This window comes from Spermophilus citellus (assembly GCF_964194105.1).
Source record: "Spermophilus citellus genome assembly, chromosome: 9".
Lineage (NCBI taxonomy): Eukaryota > Metazoa > Chordata > Mammalia > Rodentia > Sciuridae > Spermophilus > Spermophilus citellus.
In genome coordinates, this window is record NC_138191.1 from 101,781,268 (window position 1) to 101,804,776 (window position 23,509).

Consider the following 23,509-nt stretch of genomic DNA (forward strand, 5'->3'; position numbering starts at 1 on the left):
GAACTATGAGCTTTGCCTTACTTTGTTAAACTTGGAGCCAAATAACACTCTGTTAAGACTGGGGCATTGGGCTGGGGATGTGGCTCAAGCGGTAGTGTGCTCACCTGGCATGAGTGCAGCCCGGGTTCGATCCTCAGCACCACATACCAACAAAGATGTTGTGTCCGCCAAAAACTAAAAAATAAATATTAAAAAAATTCTCTCTCTCTCTCAAAAAAAAAAAAAAAAAAGATTGGGGCATAGAGGAGACTCAACTGTTTGGAAGACACTCTGGTGAAATTACATCTGAGTCACTTCCAACTATGATGACTGTGATTTGATGACCTCTTAACTTCTATCAGGTGACAGATGGCAATGGCTATAACAGCAAAGTTCTCAGAGTTGAGGTGCTTCAGAGGTACACCATGCAACCCATTCTATTTCCTCTTGATGAAGATGCCAGTAATAGCATGTAAAATACATATATTGATCAGACAAAAATGTGTACTTAAAAATAAACTCATATATTAGAACCAGGATTAACCAAAAAGTTAAGCTCTGAGGCACAACATAGTTATCCTGGTTATTGAATAACTGTTTTCCTGATTGTGGGTGTGAATTTGGCCTTCCTGTGTCCTTTTGTGGCCTGCCTTCTGTGTCAGGGCTAGTATGGCCACAGCTTTAGTGTATTGACTTCCTTCTTCAGTGTCATTAGTTAAAAGTTACTCATTTGCTCACAAATGGGCATTTGTTCATGTTGCAAAACAGACCAGACAAAAATGAGTTTCAGAGATTTTAGGAAATTATTTATGGCATGAATACATTGACTATGAGCTTGTTGGATCCTAATAAGTAAACTACGGAAGCTGGGCTAATTTTATAAACTTCCTGAAAGTTCAGGACTTCTTGCCTCAAGCGCAAGAAAGTATACAGGCAACTAATACAGGAGTCTAGGTGACCTGGAACAGGGTCCCAACTCCCAGCCCCCAATAGTACTTGGGGGTAAGAGGGAAGCTTAAAATAGCCTGCACTCATATCTCATAGTTCATTTTCTGGAATGTGGGTCCTCTGCTGAGGGTCTCAGAGGCTGCAGTCAAGGTGTCCATTCAGGTTGTGGTCTCGCCTGAGGCCTGATCCCCACCCAGTCTTTTACTCCATTCTTTCCACTAACACTTATGTACCACATTTCTCTATTCCAGATACTGCAGTTCTAATGGTGAGGAAACCCTAACCTTTATAATACAATGGGGAAATAGACGTTAAAGAAGTGAATAGTGATAATAATAGATTAACAAAGCATATCAGGGATTATTTTTTAAAAAGCACAAAGGGTGACATAAGCAGCTGGTCATAAGTCTCTGTCTTCCTGGGGCAGTTCTGGTCAACACCTATTGTCCCAGAGTATTTTTTTAATCGCACCCTCCTTCACTCTTAAGAGTCCTGATTTGAAGGATAAACTATGTGTTCTCTGGTACATACCAAATCCTTAACAAACATGATCCGGAACTGACACAAGTTCACCTTTGACTTCAGGCATGGCTGTGCCCAGCTGTAAGTGCTGCAGTGCCCTGAGGCATCTACACTGGAAACATTAAATGTGTATCTACTGACCTTCAGTGCGCATGCGTCACCTCCTCATTGAGCTAGCTAGCTGAACTGCCAGGATGGCTCCTGGCTTTGTTTCTAAATTCTCACAACCTCACCTTTTCTCTCCTGGTGGCCTTCTGCCCACTGAGTCAATAAGCAGAAAATCAGTAGGACCCTTAAGACCCGAGTGCCTGTCCTCATTCCTCCTTCAGGCCTCGTGCTGGGTGCTGGTGCCCTAGCACAGCCTGGTGGAGAGGGGCTTTAGAGACAGTTACTCTAGGTGCATCATGGAGGAGGCACAGCTCTGCAAGTCCAACCCAGGAGGCAACACCTGAGTCGATACGCAAAGGATGCTCAGGGCAGCGAGAACTTTCCATGCAGGGGAAACTGTGCCCATCTGCCTTGAGAGAGAGGTGTGCTGTGAAGTCTGAAAGTTGTTCTGTGTGTCTAGTCCTCGAGGCAGACAGAAGGACAAAGGGACTTTATTTTCATAGGAATGGAGATCCACTGAAGAATTCAGGAAAATGACAGAATCCAGTTTTCCTTTCAGAAAAGCCCTCTGATGCCTGGAGGTGAATGGACTTGGAGGGGTCCTGGCTAGAGACTGGTAGACCATTTGAGTCTATTGCTATTCAGCTGAAGAGGAGGATGGACAGTGTAGAGATGTCAAGGAGTGAGACGTGAGGGACCTAGGAACTATGGCCCATGGCAGAGGGAGTTTTCCTGATGTCATGGTTTTGGCCTGGGTTGTGGAGTAGACATGGTGCCTTTCCTGAACAGTTTGTGTATGTATAGAGCTGGGTGGTGCATCCATCATGGCTGGATGGGCTTGGGTTGAGGTTGAGCAGGAGTGAAATGTCCACTGTGTAATGTAAATCTCCTGGAAGGAGTCCTTCTATGAGATGCCTTCTGTCCTTGAGTTAGTGATGCCTTCACTTCCAAGGCTGCTTTTCTTAGCCCTATGTCCCCTAAATCCTTCACCCCAATTGGAGACACTGAATATTCAGTGATGACATTGAAAAAGAAGTGTTTAACCTGCGGACCACTCTGGGGCTGAGATATAAAATGTTTCATGTTCCGCTTTCCCAATAGCTCCCTCTAGACAGTGCAGCTCTTGTTTACCAGTGTGATTGATTCCCCGCCACCAGGGGCAGAGTCTGGTTAATTTTTCCCTGTGTCCCTTGTGCCTGGTGAGGATCTGACTCTAAACAGGTACTTAGCATAAAATGTTGAGCAAATGATGAAGCAAACCTGGACCCTCTGACTTGGTTTTCAAAGACTTTCCTGAAGAAGAGGCCACTTGGGCCCAGACCTCTCTCCTACCTCACCTGCCCTGAGTGTCCCCTGATTCCACTGCCACCATCACTGTGTTCTCTTTTAATTAGGGTTTGGGTCTGATGACACTACCCTCTCCTGGGTTCACTTGCCACCTGCTAAGGTTGTTCAAAACTCCTAGGGATAGAACCTGGGATGACATCACCTTCTCCTGTTCCCATGATGCAGGACACAGGTTTCTGATCATCTTTGCTGACTTGCTCCACCCCTGGACTTTATGCCTACTCCATGGCCACCAAAAGCTCTCCCAGGTCCCAGGGCCCTTGTCTTTCCAGCCCCCTGATCTTGCCAACTTTCCAACCACTTCTTGTTGGAGAGCTGAACTTAGGCATCTTGATGTCCTTGCTGGTCACAAAGCCTAAGGGAACAGTTCCAGCACTGTGGTACAGCCAGCCCTCTCCTGTCCATTCTGATTTGAGGTCTGAGGCTCTGCTCTCTCCTAGGTAACTACAACCAGAATGAATATCCTCTTTCAGAGAGAGCTCACCCACTACCCAGGGGAGTTTCATTTTATCCCAGCACACACACCACAGAGTGTGACACAATCGGCCACACAGCTAGTCACTCTCAGGCAAGGCCACACCCAGGGTCCTTACATTCAGTTGTGATCTTAAAAAGTGAAGTTAATTTGTGGATGGGCTTTCTAGGACCATCCAGGTGCAGCTCTTCTAGCCCATATGTACCTGTGAGGTTTGCCTAGAGGTGAAGCTAAATTTGAAGATCAGCCTTTGCTTTAAAGCACAGTGCATATTCTTTGGGGTTACCACAGGAAGAATCCTGGATAGCCTTTGGTGCTACAGAGATTAATGGGCAGGGCTCTAGGCCAGGAGGGATGCCAATCCCATGGGGAAGTCCATACCACAACTTACTTTGGAAACATGAGGCTGGGAGAGATTCATCCAATTAGAGCTGATGGTGGGGAGGTAACCACTGAAGCCTTAATGAAGAAATTGCATTTCAACTGGGTCTTTCAGAATATAATACTCCATCAGATGGTTTAGAGAGGAGGGAGGTTACAGGGAAAGCGGAGCTGGCATTCCAGGTAAAGCCGAGCCACAGAATGGAGGTGAGTGACCTCAGCCGCTGAGGTTGGTTTGCAGGATTTATAATAGAGAGCTGTAATGGGCAGGCTGAGGACGCTCATGGATGGGTTTGCACAAAGATTTAAAATCAAAGTTCCAGCCCTTCTTTTAAATTGGTTTTAATTGAATTAAACAGCCTGACTGTAAAATAATAATAATAATAATAATAATCAAGGAAATGGAAAGAAACACCACTTGTCTGGAATATTCCAGCACATACTCTCTCCCAGTCTTGAGAATCAGAGTGGTCAGTAAAGAGCCCTCAAAGACATTGAAGCAAGAGAGAGATTAATGAATACTCTTTCCAGCCAGTCCGTTCCTCAGTCTGGAAACTCTGGAGTCATTTTCAAATTTAAACCCAACTGGGTTTCCCTCTCCTGCTTTAAACCCTTTCAGTGACTCCCTGTTACTTGTGGAACAAAGGTTGATGTCCTAACCCACTGTCCAAGGACAGGCTTTATTCATTTCTGGGTCCCTGGGACTTCACACAGAGGATGGCACTATAGAGAATGTTGTGTTGAACGGTGAGAGGGCAGGTAAATAAAGAAGATATGCTTCAGAAAATCACTAAGGCTGTGTGTGCCTCACAGGAGGCAAGACGGGTGGGGGTGGAGAAGAGCGATCAGAGAGGGAACTCCTGAGTAGTCCAGGTGAAGGACCACTCCTGGTCTTTCTGCCCCAGAGGACAAGGCCTGTTGCTGAGAAGGCCAGGGGCTCACTGGGGAGGGGAATGGGTTCCCCAGGACTTTTCCTTTGCCCCCAAGACACTCAGAGCCCCAGGGCTGCTGGTTTTTTTTGAGAGGTTTCTACACACCAGAGTGATTTTTCCCTTTTCCTGCAGGAGCAAGGCCCTCCTCAGCCTCTGCCTGTGTTGCTATAACAACTTGGCTGCAGCTCTTTTAGACAGATCTGTTTCCTTAAATCATTTAAGGAAAATTAGCTGCCATAACAACATGGAGTAGCTTTTAAAATAGAGCAACACAGGACTGGGTGGTTTTTCTGTTGTTGTTGTGTCCCCCCCACACACCCCCCGCCTTGCCTCCTGTAGTCTTCAAGATAAGCTGCTCTCTTTCCGTCAAATAAATAAATTATAACACATTTACTTGACAAACAGAGCAGTCAGTGACATGGTCAAACACACACACAAAGCTGGAACTCATGTGCACCAGCCCACAACACACACACACACACACACACACACACACACACAAATAAAATAACAAGCAGAAAACTCATACATTTTCATACATAAAATAGAAAATACATATACATAAAAATTTAAACATGGTAAATTTAAAAAAACACACACACATAGACAATATACAATTATATATAATTACACAAAGGATATGTATACAAACACAGACATAGTTCCACCAGTCTATTAAATGGAGGGAAATGGTCCATGAGGTCCGTGTCTTGTGGGGAGCAGGGGTTTCACTGGGTCATCAGACTAGAAGGCCCTGAGATGGCAGCTCCTCTAGATGTCAGGGGCACCTGCGTGTTCATACCTGCCTGGCTTTTCAGTGCATGGCTGGGAGGAGAGCCTTGCTGTGGAAGGAGAGGGTGGGGGTAAAGATTGTGGGAGCCCCCATTACACGGAGAGGTAGACTAGGAGAACTGGAGGCTGCAGCCATGGCATTGGGGTGGATAATTCTTGTCTTCTATGGCAGCATGTTGATTACCTCCTGGGAAGAGGCAATGCCACCCCTTTGAAAACCATATGCCTGATTGCAGTGCTGGACTGTCTCATTAGAGCCTCAGGAACTCTGAAAACTGGACCATCAGTCCCCAAACCTTTGTTCCAGATCCATATCTATGACTTCATTATCCCCAAGGATCCCTGTGGGAAGCAGCTGTAACTATGGGCTTTTTTGTGTGGCAGCAAGAAGGACGGGGGACACCAACTCCTCCCCAAGGGTGGCTGGAACCACTTATTTGGTTGGAGCTTTTAAGCAAATATTTTCCCTGCTCTGAGCCTTTAATTTCCCCCAAGTGCACACCCTAGGGGTTGAAGGGTGGTCTCTAAAGGGCCCTTCTGACTCCAAAGTCTGTATCGTTTTGGAGTTGTCTTTGACAGTAATGTACGGTCTGCTGATGGGCAGGATTCCCCCAAGGCACAGAACTCCTGGCTGATGCCAGGAAGGGGCAGCCTGACCAGAGGTCTATGAAGGAGGTGGCAAAGGCAGATGCCCCACAGATGTCAGTCTCCCAAGCCTCAGTGCGCCCATCTGCTAAAAGGGAAGACAGCCCCTGACCTGCCCACCTCATGTAGAGCCAAATCAGATGGTTGTGTGTGAGTGTGAGGCTTTTCCTAAAGGAGAAGAGGGCTCACCCTGGTTAGGGTGAATGAGAATGTCTTGTTGAAATGTCCAGAGAGTAGCCAGCTGCTGGGGATTTCCTGCAGTGTAGACGGGTGCATCTGCACCACAACCATGGTTCGCACACTGCAGTCTACTCAAATATGTCTCCACTTCTAAAGTGCGGCCCAGGAAATCAGTAAACAGCACAGAGGGAAAGGTTCGATATGGGAATAAAGACTTGAAATGATTGTAATAATGTGCAGGAAGCTCTGAAAACATAGGGTGCTCTGGGTTCATGAAACTTTTATGGTTTTTCCTACAACAGTTTGAGGTGGTTTATGAAACTTTAAGGAATTTTAAGAGAAAGTATCATTTTTCTAAAGGATAACTTCTCCCATTGTGATAAAAAAAAACATGGTTTTTCTAACTCTTTAAATTATAACTTTGACTCTCTGGCAGAAAGCAGGGAGGAGAGATGGCTTTCGAGCTTCGAATAATATTCCTGTCAAGTTGGTGGTTCCCTTCAATTTCTCTCACATCTTTTCATACTGAAAGGCTCTGGGTACCTCTTATTGACTGACTCGATATATATATGGCTCTAATTTCTTGGAGATCAGCAAAGTTTCCAGAAGGTTCTCTCTGAGACTCTCTGTCCCAGTTCTCTTATCTGTTTTTTGGGCAATGGAAATACCCATCTCCTGTAATTTCTGTAAGGATTATACTATGCAAATAACTAATCTTAATAGTAGGTATATGAGAAATGGAGCCATTGTTATCTTATGCTTTTGGCTAAGCACTTACCTCACTGGCCCCACAGGCCAGCTCCCAGACTCCGCCATAGACTGTGATTCCCTTGAGGACTCATCTGTTGCCTTAGTCATTTCTGTATTCCCAATACCCACCACAGAGTGCAAGCCTTTAACAGCTGTTGGGAGAGAGGGCAAACGCAGGCAGGCAGGAAGAAGCCACTCACCTGAACAGCAATTAGCACCTGAACAAGGTCCTGAGATTGGGTGAGAATTCAAAGTTTATAGAGGAGGAAAAGTGTTCTAAGCCAGAGACTCTCAAAATTCTCTGTATTCTTTTGAACCTACTTCCAGGCTTGTCTTCTCCAAGATCTTTCTATTTGTCCCACAGTGAATCCTCATTTCTTTGTTCTTCTATAACTTCTGCTTCTTTCATTTACTAAATTATTTCACAAAATCGATAGTGAGTAGTTCATGGATTGGTACTGTAGGGTCATGTCCTCTGGCCAGGGCTCCTTATCTCAGCTACATTGCAGACCCTTTAACTTGCCTCCTTGCTTTGCCTCCCTGGTTCCCTGGGCAGGGCCAGGTATCTCAGTAAGTAACTCTTCAGAGGTTCATTAATTAAAATGCAGTCTCTCAAGCTGGGGATGTAGCTCAGTGGTAGAGTTTGCCTAGCATGTATGAGGCCTTGGGTTTGATGCCCAGTACTACTACTACTACTACTACTACTAATAATAATAATAATAATACTATCTCTAGAAGGGTAGTTGTTTCAGTTCCTGCCTGCTCCCCACAGAGCTAGCCATACCCCTTGGTTAGTGGTCATTATTTTGTGTTTTAGCAACAGTACGTCTGTCTGCTCCTTCGGTCTGTAAGTTTCCCAAAGATAGAAGTTGTGTCTTCCCCATTTTGTTTTTTCCTCACTTGGCAGAGACCAACACTTAGTAGACACCCGTGAAGTCCTGGGAGATATTGACAGCTCCCTCGTCTGTCCCATCATTTCCTAGCAGGATAGCCCTGAGACATCCCAGAGAAATCCACTGCAGTCTTCACTGTAGTTTCCACAATTCTCATTGCATCTCCATCCATTCTTCTGGTTTCCTTCCTTTTTCGCTCCTGCTGATCTGCTGTCACAAAGGGCTCCCACGTCTAGGAATCTCTTTTCTCAAGCTCACGAATTTGGAAATTCTGGAGCACTAGAATCGAGCCACGTAGGATAGCCATGACAAACTCACAGATTCTAAGTTTCTTTTCACTCCTTCTCTGCTACCAGTATCTATTCCATTTACCATTTTCCCTACCCCATGGTCACCCAATTATTTGTTGAGGCCACAGTGGCCTTAAAGGGGTCTCTGTGAACAGCCTGACACCTCTAGAATACCCTCTTGTCAGTTACCCAGCTACTCCAGTTTCCCTCCAGGTCGATTCTTCTAGTTAACCTAGCCCTCCACTTTTTACCTCTCCTGCATCCTCCTCCCCTGCCATGCCCCTGGTCTGAGCAGATCCCCCGTTGGGAACCCAGCCAAGCAGGCCTGTAACAGGGTAGAGGTTATATTTTAGAGTGTTTTGTGTTCAACATGCGTGGAACTTTTTCGGGAGTTATTTTTGGTCTTTGCTGTTGGGAGGCTGTGGAGCCCAGGATGAATTCATGCTGGTACATCAAATAGCATATTGCATTTCAGAAATTGGCCTTAGCCATGGGAAATCAAGTAAGCCAGATGCCTAATTAGTCCATTATTTACCGTGGTGGAGAGAGCTGAATTCTGATGAAAGGACCAGACTAATCACTGCTTCCAGCAAGAACTGAACTGTTTAACCTTTATCAGGAAATGGCCCCTATCCTCCTGAAGTATCCTCCCAAGCCCCACACTGGTCCCAGGTGTCTGGCTGTGAAGAGTCTTACCAGCATGAGCACAGCCTGAACTTCTGGCCAATGGGCCTTGATGCCCTCCCTCTCCACGAGTCATTGCAGGCTTCATGGCCTGCTTTACCTCAAGGCAGCTCAAGTGCACCGATGAAAGAGTAACTTCCCTATCATCTTCAAAAGAAAAGCTCCACTCAGCTGCCCACCCCACCAACATTTCCTGATTCCAGGCTCAGAAATACTGTAACACAGAGAGGAGTCGGAGACAGTCCTGTCCCCTCAAGAAGCTGATGATTTAATGAAAGCAATGGTTTCCAAACTGTTTTCAGAAAAATCGCAAGGGGTCCATGGAAACCCCTGACAGGTGACTCCTTTTCATCATAAAAGGGCAGTATAATTTTGTGGCTAAGAGTTCAGGCTCCGACCCAGGTGTGAATTTCAATTTAATGCTCAATAGCTTAGCTATCTTGGGCAGGTCCCTAAGCTGTCCTAAGCTTCAGCCTCATGGTTTACAAGCAGCAGTCATGAGGATTAAATGAAGTGATGCACGCCACTTGATTAAGCCTCCGTGCTACACACATATGTTCTCCAAAAAACGTTAACTATTATTCCGTGCAAGGAATGCATTTGAATAAAATGTTTCTTGGGCACACAAAGTTTGCAAACCCCTGGCCTGGGGCTTCAGGGATTGCAGCCCATGGTGGTGTTATGATGGATAATGACTTTGAGTGCCCAGTGGGAAAAGCAGGGTCCGGCAAGGCTGAACTGGACTTAAGGTCAGGCAAATCTGCCTGGGGGGACTGAGACTAAAGAAAATAACCTGGTGTGAATAAGGATTTATGCAAAGGCTTATGAGATGAATTTTAAATGAAGAGTAGGAGCTATTTGGAGAAAGACTGCAGGAAGCATTATAGGCAGGGGGAGCAGTGTGTTGGAAGACACAGGTGTTAGGCAGGTGAATATACTCAGGGAGCTACAAGGAGAGTGGTTTGCTGGACTAGAGGTAGCAGGAGGAAGCATGGCTGGGTGACAAGCAGTTATTAAAGAGCCTGTGGCCTACTCCAGAAGCTTGGACTTGACCTTGAAAATCAAGGAGCATTACCCTACAGGGAGCAGAAAGAATTCAAAAGAGAGAAAAACCTGCTACTGAGTTTCTCGGGTTTAGAATATATTGTCGAATTGGTAGCTTGAGCCAGCAATTGCAGGTCTATTGACCCAAACTAAAGAAATAAACTAAAGTATGAATAAGGATTTATGCAAAAAAGAAAGCAGTCCACAGAATCATTATTTGTAAATAGTAGAAAAACTGAGAAAAATCTAAATGCTTAACAGTGGGAAACTGATTAAGTGAATCATGATACAGTCATATAATGGAGGTTTACGAGGAGATTATAATATTGGGAAAATGCGTGTGCTGTAATTTTAAGTGAAAAGAAGCAAAAGACAAAGCTGCGTATGTATTACGTGTGAAGACAAATCTAACAACCAGGTTTAAAACACACACAGAAAGAATGAAGGCACACTAGATGTGAGCAGTGGCATCTCTAAAGACTAAGGTGTGGTTTTTCCTCTCTCCTTTTTATATTCCCCAACAATCTCCCATAAGTATCTCCTAACTTTATAACTAGAAAACAATTATGGAAGGAGGAGGGGACCCGGCCACCCAGTTAGGAGGAGGGCCCTTATTTGATGAAACAGAAACAAACTCAGTTGCTTGGTTCAAGATCAGTCCCTTAGAAGAAGAGCCTCAAGAAGCCAGCCCGACCCACATTACAGAAGAGAACTGGTATCAATATCCATCCATCTGGCCATCCATACCTGTCATGCTTTAGACATGAGGTGTTCCTCCAAAGCTCATGTGTGAAACAATATAAGAACGTTCAGAGGTGGAACGATTGGGTTATGAGGGCCTTAACCCAATCGCTGGTGATGTGCCTTTGAGGTTTATGTTCTGTCTCTTGTGAGTAGTGTCTCTCTCTGCTTCCTGGTGCCCTCTCCTGAAATGCTTCTCCCTGCCACATCCTTCTGCCATGATGCACTGCTTTACCTCAGGGGCAGATCAATGGAGCTTTCCCTCTATCGACTGAGACCTCTGAAACCGGGACCCTTCAAATGAACTTTTCCTCCTCTAAGAGAGTTCTCGTCAGAACTTTTGGTCACAGACACGAAAAGCTGAGAGAGAAATATCACCCCTCTCTGTTCAAAACTCCCGCCTCTGAGTGCCACCTGTACCAAGGCAGCCATCACTCTAGGAAATCTTCAGTTGCTCACCCTCTAGAAGCTAATAGGGAATTGTTCCATCCCTTCCCTAGAGCACACCTCAAATTTTGTTTTCCCTTCCTATTTGGTCCCTTGTTAGTCTGCTAAGTCTTTGGCCTTGGAGAACTACCCTGACAGCCAGGAGCCCTGGAGGCTGACTCTTGAATCTCCTAAGAATTAAGGGCGAGCAAGGACGCTGGAGTCAAAAGTTGTCTCCAGCCTCTGGTTCTGACTCCACCTGGCACCTCACCTCTCAGAATCTCGGTGGTCTCATCTGTAAAGTGGTGTAGAAGCATCTTCCTAGGGAAGTTATGGTGAGAATTTTAAAAATGCACTGCATAAAAAGCATTTGTCATGTCCTGGGTACACACCTGCAATTCCAGCGACTCTGGAGGCTAAGGCAGGAGGATTGCAAGTTTGAGACCAGCCTCAGAAACTAAACAAGACCCTATCTCAAAATAAAAAAAAATAAAAGGGCTAGGAATATAGCTCAGTAGTAAAGCACCCCTGGGTTCAATCCCCAGTACCATAAAAATAAATAAAGGATGGAAAGAAAGAAGGAAAGAAGAAAGGAAGAAAGCACTAAGCACTTATATAGTGTCACAGTCTGTAAGTCTTGTAAATTGTAAGCACTCAATATTTGTTAGTATGTTTTATTCCTTAGTAAATGCAAATCTAGTAATGTACAATACTAATTCTTCAGTGTTAATTTTGCAATGTTCAGAATAATAATATACTATCACTATATCTAAACTGTAGCATTTAAAAAATAACTATATAAAGTTCAGGCAGGCCTTAAAAGATTCCAGGCTGGGGGCAAGTCTCGGTCTTACTTTGGCATCTCTGACATTCCCAATCCCCACCTTTGATAAAGATTTCCACTGCACTAATATCTCTAATTGGATTACAATTATCTAGTTCTAGGAGCCCTTCTCAGAGCTTCCTGTATTCATGGGTCCCAATTTACTCTGGGTGAATCTTACAGTTTAACCATCAGGGGGCGAGCAGGTTTCTATCTTCCTAGTATTTGGGGTATGTATGTTCCTGTGTGTTGGGACAATCCACTAGACTCCCTCAAGGCTGACAACTCCAAGGGTGGTTCTAAGGTAAATGTCCTGACAGGTGCCCTCCAGATCCCCCAGGGGTGATTCCAGACACCAGGTGTGACTTGAGGCTAGACCTTGCTTGAAGAGGCTTTGAAGAGGCTTTGCTAGAAGAACAAGGACCAGGAAGGTGGAATTTGTGTGCTAATTGGCAACTAAGGCCACTTTACAGAGCCAGCTGCTCTCGTGGCTGTACCTAGAGGGCACCTCAAGGCCAAAGCTTGTCTTTAAACTCCTGGCACCACCTGGGCAGACTCAGCAGTGAGGAGAGTTAACTGAGTCAGTCTTCTGACTACAAGAGAACAGTTTCTTCCTGCTAGAGTTTTTCTGTAGGCTGTGACCTTGAAAAATCCTCCCACCGTTAAAGCAGTTCTTTAACAAACATCTCTGCTATGAGACTGGACCTGCTGGTGTGGATGGAGCTAAGGAAAGGAGCCTGCAGGGGGAAGGGGGAAGGCACTGATATTTACTGAGCCTCTGTGAAGTGCCAGGTATTGTCTCATCTAGTCCCTGCATCCGCCTTACAAAATGGACATCCTTACCCACATTTCTCCAGTAAGGAAACTAAGGTCCAAAGCGAATGCCCCTTCCCAGCCGTCATCTCTCCTGGTGAACACATTTCTCATCCCCCAGCACCCTGATCTCTTTATGTGCTTGTTTTCTCTACTCAGCTGGGAACTCCCTGAGGTCTATAACTCTGTCACCTCTGCATTGTGTTGCACAGAGCATAGTGAATGAATGTGAAAATGAAAAGCATCTGGACTCTTCAAGGTCATACAACCAGTGGTAGCAGAATTTGAAATGGAGGCCAGATCTGCCTGACTTCAAGGCCATTATCCCAGTGTCTGCAAGCTGAGCCCTCTTCTCAGGAGTCTCCTGTTTTATGTTTAAAAAACAAAAAACGAACAAACAAACAAAAACTTGTACCTAGAAAGGAGGAGTCCTGTCTATTTAGCTCTTTTTTTTAATATGCTGATACACTTTAAGAGCAAAAATTCAAAATCACCCCCTTTATCTCCCTTCTCCCCCAGTGCTAGGGATTGAACCCAGGGTGCTTTACCATTGAGCTACATTCCCAGCCCACTTTGTTTTTATTTTGAGATAGGGTCTCACTAAGTGGCCCAGGCTGGGCTTAAACTTGATCCTCCTGCAACAGCTTCCTGGCATATGCCACCATACCCAGCTTACCCCCATCATCTATGTTAAAATGACATTATAAATAGATATGCCAGGTTTTTTCTATTACTTGGAACACCCTGCTCCCCTGCCCCCACCATCATAAGGAACACTTTAATTTGAAAAGTCTAGAATGAGCTTCATGCATTATCAGGGTCTTATGTGGGGCTGGCTCATGCTAATGCAGTCAAGAGATTTTGACCTCTGGATGTTTCCTCTTTAGCCACAGAATGTCATCATAGCCTGAGGATGTGCACACAACAAACTTCTCCTGACTTGGCTACTTTGACCTTGAATAAATAGCTTAATTCTGGCCTTCTCGGGTCTCAGAGCTCACTTTGCCCTATGTTGAGCTAGAATGCTTTAGAGCTGCGTAAACTGAAGAGGTATGCCAAAGCAACCCTTCATAAAGAGAAAGTACTTCAGCCCAAGGACAAGGAAATGGCTTGCCCAGGTCACACATGCCCTCAGACTTTGAGTCCCTGGGGGTGAACCACTAGCATAGGTTTTGTCATAACTGTTTTCATTGATTTTTCATAGAGATGTGGAGTTTTCTGGGCACATTCAAGTATCCTTTTGACCTTCTGACAACATTGTGGGGTAGGAATTATTGTTTTGTTTTACATATGGGAAAACTAGGCTCTAAAGTTATTGACTTTCCCAAGAGACAGAATCAAGGCTCCATCTTAGTATAGAGATGATGACTCAGAGGAAGAGAGGAGCAGGAGGCAAGGTGAAGGGTCCTCTGTTACTATTGCTTTCCCCCTTTACCTCTGGAACAAAATACCCCACCTCAGATCCCCCTCCCAGACCACCAAGCCTTTCCCAAAGGTCTCAGAGGCGATAAAGGACAGAACAAAGCATGGTGTGAAAGAGACAGAGGGTACTGAGGGCCCAGTCTTGGTCATGCTTACCCAAGGGGTAAAGGAACAGAAGGACTGTAGGACTGGCTGGTGTGTTGGATGGGTAGGGAGGAGAAAAGGTGGAGATAATCCCTGAGGGCATATGGTGATAGGATGGCATGGGCATAGTTGAGACATGGGCATAGTGTGCCCAACAGCATGCAGAAAGAGGGTACCAATAAGCAGGACATGAGAGTCAAAAAAAAAATATATATATATATATATATAGTCAGATTCTAAAGGGCCTCCTAATATCAGACTGGAATCTTTGAGTTTCATCGTTTTGGCCAAAGGAAACTATCGAAGGTTTGTGGGCAGGGAAAGGGCAGAATGACAGCATTAGCTCTGATTATGCAATCAGCACCAGTGTTTAGACCTCAAGACAGTGACCCCTTTAATCTGACAGTCTGCTTTGGTATAATTTGTTAAAAATGACAAAATGTCTCATTTTGCTGCAGTTAGTTTTGACCTTTCTTAATCTTAGAAAGTTAATTTCAGAAGGGAAATAAATGTATTAGTGTTGTCACAGTCATAAAAAGATGAATTTTGTACTGTCAAGCTATTACTTTGAATGAATCCATCATGCTGTAAAATGGTTCCTTTCCAACACTCAGCATCTTCCCACTGCCTCCCTCATTCCCTCCCTCCCCTTCTCCCTCCTTCTCTCCTTCCTCCCTTCTCTGTTCCCATCCCTCACTCCTTCCATCTGCCAGTGCTTCTATTATGATGTACTCTGGGGACACAGAGATGAGACAGTCCCCTCTCTAAAGCAACACTCACACTAGTGGAGATGGCAGAAAAGGAAACCAGCCATTATAGGCCAAGGGAGAGGAAGAGCCAAGTGTTGAGCAAGCATATCGAAGAAGTTGTCCCTTCTGCAGAGAGAAGTTTAAATGTGGAAACCATGTCCCACAGTAGGACTTGTGTTAAGCCTCTTGATAAGGAGAAAAGATACTAAGTCTTAATCTGAAGCTTTGGGTTCTGCTCCCACCTCTGGTAATTACAGAGTGGTTATGAGATATTGAGCATTCAGGCCATGGGAGTATCCATAGCCATCATTCCACTTAACTTATTGTTCCCACTTCTGCAAAAGAGGAAAGTGAGCCTCAGAGAGTTGCAGTAATTCGCCCTACCTGGGTTGTAAATGTTACACACAGTGTTGTCTCCAAAATCTAGGTGACTTTCAATGCAATCTCCAGCAAGCAATAAAAATTATTCTTTATTATATTCTATGATGGATACTATTTATTATAGTTTGGTGGTACAGTATAATATGCTAGAGTATACCACTTATACTTAGTAGTTGTGTGATTTTTGGAAGATCCAGTACTTTCCTCAGGACCTTTTTCTCATTAGTTCAATGGAAACATTAGACCAGCTCTGATCTGACCTCCTCTGGTTGTAGAGAATTCCCAGGACCCAAGGGCACAATGTAACCCAGTGCTTCTCAAACTTCAGTGTGGGAAAAACACATGAGTATCTCACAAAAATGCAAGTTCTGATCAGTAGGTCTGTAGTGGGGTTCTGAGAATCTGCATTTCTGACCAGATGCCAGCTGATACTGATGTTGCTAGTTAAAAGGAAGAAGAAAACACCTTTCTTGGTTTGAAACTCCATTCCATTGAAGTAGTATAAGAAGTAGGGCCTTTAGGGGGTGATTAGGTCACAGAGGCTTTGCCCTCATGAATGGATGACTATCTTTACAAAAGGGCTTGAGGGGACTGGCTAGCCCCTTTGCCTTTTATCCCTTCCACCATTTGAGAACACAGCATTCAAGGGGCCATCTTGGATGCAAAGGCTGGGTCTTCACCAGACACTGTGCCTGCCAGGGCTTTGATCTTGAATTTCTTGGGCTCTAGCACTGTGAGAAATAATATTTTTGTTATCTATAAATTACCTAGTCTTAGGTATTTTTGTTATAGCAACATGAATGAACAAAGATAGACCTCATTTTGAGCAGCAAGGGCATAAGCTATGGTAGGAGCAAACTTTAAGGTCAGGGTAGATCCACTGAGGATGTGGATTGGTGACAGAAAAGCAAGCAAGAAAAGCAATCTTACTCAGATCTTATCAGCAGATGGCTTTGCGGGTACATTTTCTTACCTGGGATTTTTGCTGTCTTGGCTTGAAAACCAATGATTTTCTTGAGAGATTAAAAAGGAAGAAAATTGAAAGTTGAAAGTTTTTAAGATATTTTTTTCTACCACGATCACATCTTTTTTAAAAATTCAAGGTGCAGAGACTGGGGTTGTGACTCAGCTGTAGAGCGCTCACCTAGCATACATGCGAGGTGTTAGTTTGATCCTCAGCACCACATATAAATAAATATATAAAGTAAAGTTATTGTATTCAACTACAACTAAAATATGTGTGTGTACATATATGTGTGTATATGTATATATAGCCACATATACATAAGTGTTTGTATGTGTGTGTGTGTGTGTATATATATATATATGTGTGTGTGTGTGTGTGTGTGTATACACACACACACACACACACACACACACACACACACACACACACATTCAAGGTGCAGGCTGGTGGTTCCCCTATAGCTCAGATGTCTATCTTGGGTGGACACATCAACAACTTTCCTGTGGGAAGGTGTTCATCTCTTTAACCTCACCATATCTTGGTGTGGGTGGGGAATGTAGCTTCTTGTCTAAGATTCACCAGCACACTCACAACATGCTAAAGCATGGTTCTTAAGCTCTTGAGAGATCCCCATTACCTACGTGGTTAAGACCCCCCCCCCCTGCTTTGGCATTCAAAGGTCCATGCTCATTTCTCTCTGCTCCTTTGCTGGAAACTTTCTTGGGCTAATTGTCTGCTTCTCTTTTTCCCCCCAAAAAGCGTTTGCCACGCTGTGGCATTTGTGCAAATGTCTGCACTTCACCAACATATGTGCCCCTAAAACTAATTGACCATTGCCCTACCCATATTTTCCAGTCCTCGGAATATTACATAGAGCATTCAGCTTTGTCTCCATGCACTGCTTCCAGGAAGGTTTCTGTCACTGTCACAGCTGTATAAGAGCACTTATTGTGAACCTTAAGTTTTGTAGGTCATTAATTCCCAGAACAACCAAGTTAGGTAGGCATCATCCCTCTTTTTTATATGAATGGAAAGATACATTGGGACTTCCAGCTGGACCTGTTGGTCTCTGAAGCCTTGATTTCCTCCCGTGCTCCATTGCCCTTGCTGGCACTGTATTGGTAATGTATCTTAGGATTCCATCACGTACCTTTTGTTTTAGAGTCACATTTCTCTCTTGCTGAGAGGAGAAAACAGTTTTGTTGGGTTTAGAGGATGAGATGACTTGATGGCTAGATATTAAAAGTGGGGAGAGGGAAAGGCTGCCAGGGTAATGCAAGTTGAGGAGTAAGGGACATATTGCCCATCCTTTTCTTCATCCTTTCTTTCCAGTGCTGGGGATCAAACTCAGGACCTTGTGCTTGCCATGCGAGCTGCTTGCCACTGAGCTACACGCTGGCCCCCACACCCACCTATTTTCAATGAAAAAACAACAAGAGAGCCCTTTAAAGCATGCAAAGCACATTACCTAGCTGATCCCACTTGAGTCTCAAGATCACCTTCGTTCAGCAACATTTTGATGGATTCCTATGATTAGCCTCAATACTACTGGGTCCCATTCAAGCCAGTTGGGATTAATGAGTTAGAGGCAATCAAATCATAGAATGTCAGAGCCAGGAGGAAAGGGACAGATTCTTGTTTGGCCTCTTCATTTTACAAATGAGGAAACTGAAGCCAGAAGGAAAATGACTTCCCCAAGGTCACACAGTGATTTGGTGGCAGAGATTCATTTGACATTTATTGTACCCTTTTCCCTTAGCATCTTCCATTTCAGAACTAGGTGCTTCTGGGTGACTGTGTTTAGTCAATGTCAGCAGTCCTTCAGGTGGCAGAAGTACAAGAAAGAAACTGCAGTTCTCTGACTCATCCTGTCTCTCTGTTAACAAAGTAGGATTCTACTAGTTTTGTTTTGTTTTTCTCTTCAGAGGGTGACCTTGGAAATGTAAAAAACTTTGACACATTTTTTTCTTGTTTTGCCTTATGCTTTTCAACCCTTATTTTATATATATATATATATATATATATATCTTAAAATTAAAATGCTCATTAAGACAGCCATTTATCTTGTGGTCTGAACTCATAATATTTTCATAATTGGAGGCAACTTGCAGAAAACAAAAAATAAAGAATGTGTTTCTGTGCTGTATTAGCTTTTGCTGTGATAACAAATATCACAGTGTCAGTAGATTGGTGCTCATATCTCCAGTAGCTTGGTAGGTTAGAATAGCAAACATTTACTTCATGCCCATGTTCCATGAGGGCTGTGCGAGCCAGTCACACTTCTAGGAACCAGCTCCTGGATCTCCTCATCTAGGGCCCAGGCTGAGGTGTTGCTTTGGTCTCACAAACGCTGGCTGTTTTCACGACAGAGGGCAGAAACAATTTTACTTAAAGCTTTCACACAGAAATGACAAATGTTATAACTGCTCACATTCCATTGGCCAAACCATGTCCCAAGACTAAGGTCAAAGTTAGTGAAGTGGGACACACACACACACACACACACACACACACACACACAGCCTTCTAGGGTTCTTAGGCAAACAAAATGACAATAGAAGGTCCCTTATTACAGTGGGGAGAGAATAGACAGGAACAGTCACCTAATGGACCAAGAATGTCTCGTTACTAAATCAAAACATGACTTTAGGAAATTCATTAGCTATCTGTGGACCCCAGTTTCTGATCTTTAAAATGAAATTGGCTTAGGGAAGCAAATTACTATAATGGAAAGAATTGGATAGATCTAAGTTCAGTTAAACCGTAGACTACCTGTGATTTTAGATTAGTTACTTCACCCCTCTCAATTTCCTCATGTTTCTTCTCAAATTCAAACATGTAGTTTAAAATAATGATAATAGGACTGGTGTCGTTGCTTGCTGGCAGAGCACGCACGTGTTTAGCATATGTGAGACCCTGGGTTCAATCCCTAGTAGCACACACACACACACACACAAAAAAAACAATTATTTCAATCTCTTCATGTTTCTCTAATCTCATTTTATTTTTAACCTTAGAAATATTTTTAAGGTGATAATGTCTCTTGTGGTGTGCATTTCTAAACTTAAAATTTGAGTTCAATGCCTTCTTGAATAGAAATATGATAGTATCTCCTGTTTTATAAAATCACTGTTGTTTAACCATCTGTTTGGTCAGGCAGCTATACTCTGTCTGTATACTGAAATCTGTGTGGAAGTTGCTAATGGTCATTGTTTCTGGGATTTAGGATTTTAGATGATTTGTTATATTTCAGGTTTTTGCTGAGCCAATGTCCCGGTCTCTGCTCGGGGCCTCTGTGGAGACAGCACCCCTGCCTTCTCCACCTTCCACTACATAAGTGTAGTGGGTCCTGAACTATCCCTGTAGACAGCTCTTCTTCAGCCATCCCGAGGTCTTAAGTTTCCTTCCCCTGAACTCCCCAAACCCCTTATGCAGGTCTTCTGCACCCTCCATGAGAGTCGCCTGACTCCTGCCTGCATCCTCCCTTAAAGTGTGAGGTCTTCCTAATCTAGGAGCTGGGATTTATTCATTCCTTTAATCCCAGTACTTAGCACAGAATTTGACACATGGTAGGTGCTCGATATTTGTTGAATGAATTAATAAATGTGGTTCTAGTCCATTCATCAGGAAGTTGATTCCCACCCAGAAACAGGCCCACCCCCTTGCAGCCGCACTGCCTTTACACACTTAAATTATCTACAGCTCCCACTTCCTCCCTCCTCTGCTTCCTAGGGCCAAAAGAGCTCCCAGTCCCTCAGCCTGCCTATTATCTCCTTTCCCCCTGTGTGGAATGTTGCAGCATTTAAAAATAAATGGATTGATTTTAATCTTATGTTTTTTGTTTGTTTCTGACAAGGGAGTTTTAAAAAAAACACTTATTTTCTTTAAACCAATAGAGACATAGACTCAAAGAGATACACAAAACACTCATATATAGTATCCTCTAGTGGTTAAAGGCATGCTTTGCAGTCATACAGATTGGTTTTAAATCCCTTCTCTCTTTTGTTCAACTGTGTGACCTTGGACAAGTGCAGTACCCTCTCTGAAACTTTATCTAAAATGAAGGTAGTATGGGAAGCTCTGGTTTGTGTGAAAATTAATTGAGATGACACAGGTAAAACAGAGCGTGATGTTGGACATTCTTATTCAGTAGTAAGGACAGCAGGATTATAACAGCCAGCCAGTGCCCTTTATGCGTATTCACTCAATTAATTCTCAGCACTACGAAATAGTTTTTATTATTGTCCCCATTTTTTTGGATGAGGAAAGAAAAATAAAAATAATGAGCTCTGCAGCCCTACATTACAGTACTCTCATCTAGATAGCGTGTTACTATGTGGGGCCTTTATCTACCCTCAGAGCAAGGTGGGTCTTGGCTCAGTTTAGGACCCTCCCCAGGGTTCTTTCTCCCCCTCCCACTCTTTCTTGCCCCGCGCTTCCTGCCTCAGAAGTCAGCTCATTTGACAGGAAAATACCCTTCTCCACCACTGCAGCCCAGAGCCCTGGGCCTCTGCCAGGGAGCCCAGGGCCTGCTTCTCAGCCGTTTGTCAGGCTGCCAGAGGGCTGAGCAGCCTGTCTGTTTTTCACACACAGATATCAAGGCAACTGACAGAGCTGGGCAGGCTTGGAAATGACTTTGGCTGTGAGCAGAATATCAATGAAGGCATTGACCCAGCCTGCAGTGGGAGTTTATGACCCTGGGAAGCCCTGCCCTGGCCATCAGGGAGGAAATGTTGCTAGCTTAGATGGCTGCCATTCCCTGCCCTCTGTCTGTGGATGACTTCTTGTCCTCCACCTTGTGGATAGCGGCTCAGCTGCATCTGATGGGCACCTTCCAGACTGTATGCATATGGAGGGGCAAGGAGCGGGTTCACCCTGGAGCTGGTTTCCTGGGTCCAGGATGAAAGAATATGGGAAGAGGAAGGGAGAGTAAAGGAAGCGGATCACACAGAACTGAGAATGCACTGGGAAAATAACAGCCAGAGAAGAAGAGAGAAGCTTGGAAAGTAAAAGAAAAGAACACGATCTTAACCCACCTAGATTCAAGCATTTCTACCTACACGTGCACAAAGGGGGCCAAGATTGACCAGAAGAGTCCTGAAGGTTTGAAGAAATGGGACAATGTTTATTTAAAATCATATTTTCTCTTCAACCTTCACATAAGAGTTGTATCTCACACCAAAATATGGGTTTCAGTCATCCATCCACTTCATCATTGCAACCTTCAGGGGTACACCCCTTCTCCAGCAGCCCCATACCACCACCCCAGCTTGGTGGTGATTCTTTGGGATGACTGCAGGGGCGCTCCGGGTGCTTAGACACATCCTGACCACCGGCCCAACACAGGCAGCTGGGATAATCCATGCCAGCATTCAGCAAGGCCCAGTCAAGTTTGGGACACTGAGCACTGGGGATGCAGAGGTGAGTTAGGTCCATCCTCGGGCAGCTCACAGTCCAATGGGAGAGGCAGACCCTACATGGGCTTATTATGGTCCTGTACAGTCAGGCTGAAATGGCAATACTAGCCTCTCCATGTTGGGCACATATTTTTCAGTAGGCATTTTTTGCATTATCTCTACTCTAAGCACAGTTCTGGAGCAGGTATTATCAGGTTTATCACAGAGGTGAGGAAAGGTGAGGGTGAATGGTGAATGACTTGCCTCAGGTCATTCAGGTGGCAGGCAGGGGAACAGGGTTTCAATCCAGGTCTTTCTTTTTTTTTTAACTTTTATTTATTTTTTTTTATTGGTTGTTCAAAACATTACAAAGCTCTTGACATATCATATTTCATACATTAGATTCAAGTGGGTTATGAACTCCCATTTTTACCCCAAATACAGATTGCAGAATCACATCGGTTACACATCCACATTTTTACATAATGCCATATTAGTGTCTGTTGTATTCTGCTACCTTTCCTATCCTCTACTACCCCCCCTCCCCTCCCCTCCCATCTTCTCTCTCTACCCCATCTACTGTAATTCATTTCTCTCCCTTGTTTTGTTTTGTTTGTTTGTTTTTTCCTTTCCCCTCACATCCTCTTATATGTAATTGGAGAGCAAATAAGAACAGAGCAGGGAGGAAGAGCATGAGAAAAAGATTAACATTAAACAGGGATGAGAGGTGGGAGGGAAAGGGAGAGAGAAGGGAAATTGCATGGAAATGGAAGGAGACCCTCATTGTTATCCAAAATCCAGGTCTTTCTTATGTGAGATTCTGGGTTCTTCCTAGAACCCAGCAAACACAGTATGGGAGAATGGTCACAAAAGGCATCCAAAGGAAGCAATGTCAATGCTAGATCCTAAAGGTTAAGTAGGAGTTGGTCAGATATCCAAAGCAGAGAAAAAAGAGTTTTAGGTATGGGAAGATCATGTGATAAACATGGGGTTTGTTAGTCAGCTTTTCATTGCTATGCCCAAGACACTTGACAAGAATAACTTAAAGGAGTAAAAGTTTATTTTGGGCTCATAATTTCACAGGTCTCAGTCTATGATTGGCTCACTCCATCTCTGACCCAGAACAAAATGTGTAGAAGGACATGGTGGAGGAGAGTTGCTCAGCTCATGGCAGCAAGAAAGGAGAGAGAGAGAGAGAGAGAGAGAGAGAGAGAGAGAGAGAGAACACGAACATGCAACTGAGAGAACTGAGACTGGACCATGAAGAATTTTTGTGGTCAAAAATTATCCTTGAGGATTTGGCTAGGTGTTGAGGCACATGTCTATAATCCCAGTGGCTTGGGAGGCCAAGACAGGAGGATCACAAATTCAAAGCCAGTCTCAGAAAAAGTGAGGTGCTAAACAACTCAGTGAGACTCTGTCTCTAAATAACATACCAAATAGGGCTGTGATGTGGCTCAGTGGTCAAGTGCCCCTGAGTTCAAGCCCCAGTACCCTCCCCCCAAAATTATCCTTCAGGATTTGGGACACAACAGAAGTGTATCAAGTAAAAGAGTACCATGGTCATATTTGTACTTATCAAAGATATTGCCAGTCATGTGTAGAGGAGAACATGAAGGAGAAAAGGTTGGGGGGGCTCTCAGAATCCATCCATCCATCTCCATTTGTCTCCATCAT

General features: G+C 44.2%; 2 protein-coding genes across 18 annotated transcripts in view; one reads left to right on the forward strand and one right to left on the reverse strand.

Moving 5' to 3' along the window:
• Positions 1–23,509, forward strand: part of AGBL4 (AGBL carboxypeptidase 4) — a gene marked incomplete at both ends in the record, with an annotated part of 1,419,693 nt that overhangs the window by 1,316,901 nt on the left and 79,283 nt on the right. The window lies entirely within an intron of this gene.
• The window catches only part of LOC308656269 (uncharacterized protein), a 191,277-nt gene that overhangs the window by 116,310 nt on the left and 51,458 nt on the right, over positions 1–23,509 (reverse strand). For 3 of the 16 annotated variants that reach the window (XR_014023667.1, XR_014023677.1, XM_081307157.1), the window contains one exon: positions 16,443–16,482. The exons of the other annotated variants lie outside the window; for them this stretch is intronic. Coding sequence is in view for 1 of the 3 variants with exons in the window: in XM_081307157.1 (XP_081163283.1) it covers positions 16,443–16,482 (40 nt within the window). In the remaining 2 variants the exon portion in view is untranslated. The remainder of the gene's footprint in view (positions 1–16,442; positions 16,483–23,509) is intronic. 16 annotated transcript variants of the gene reach the window in all.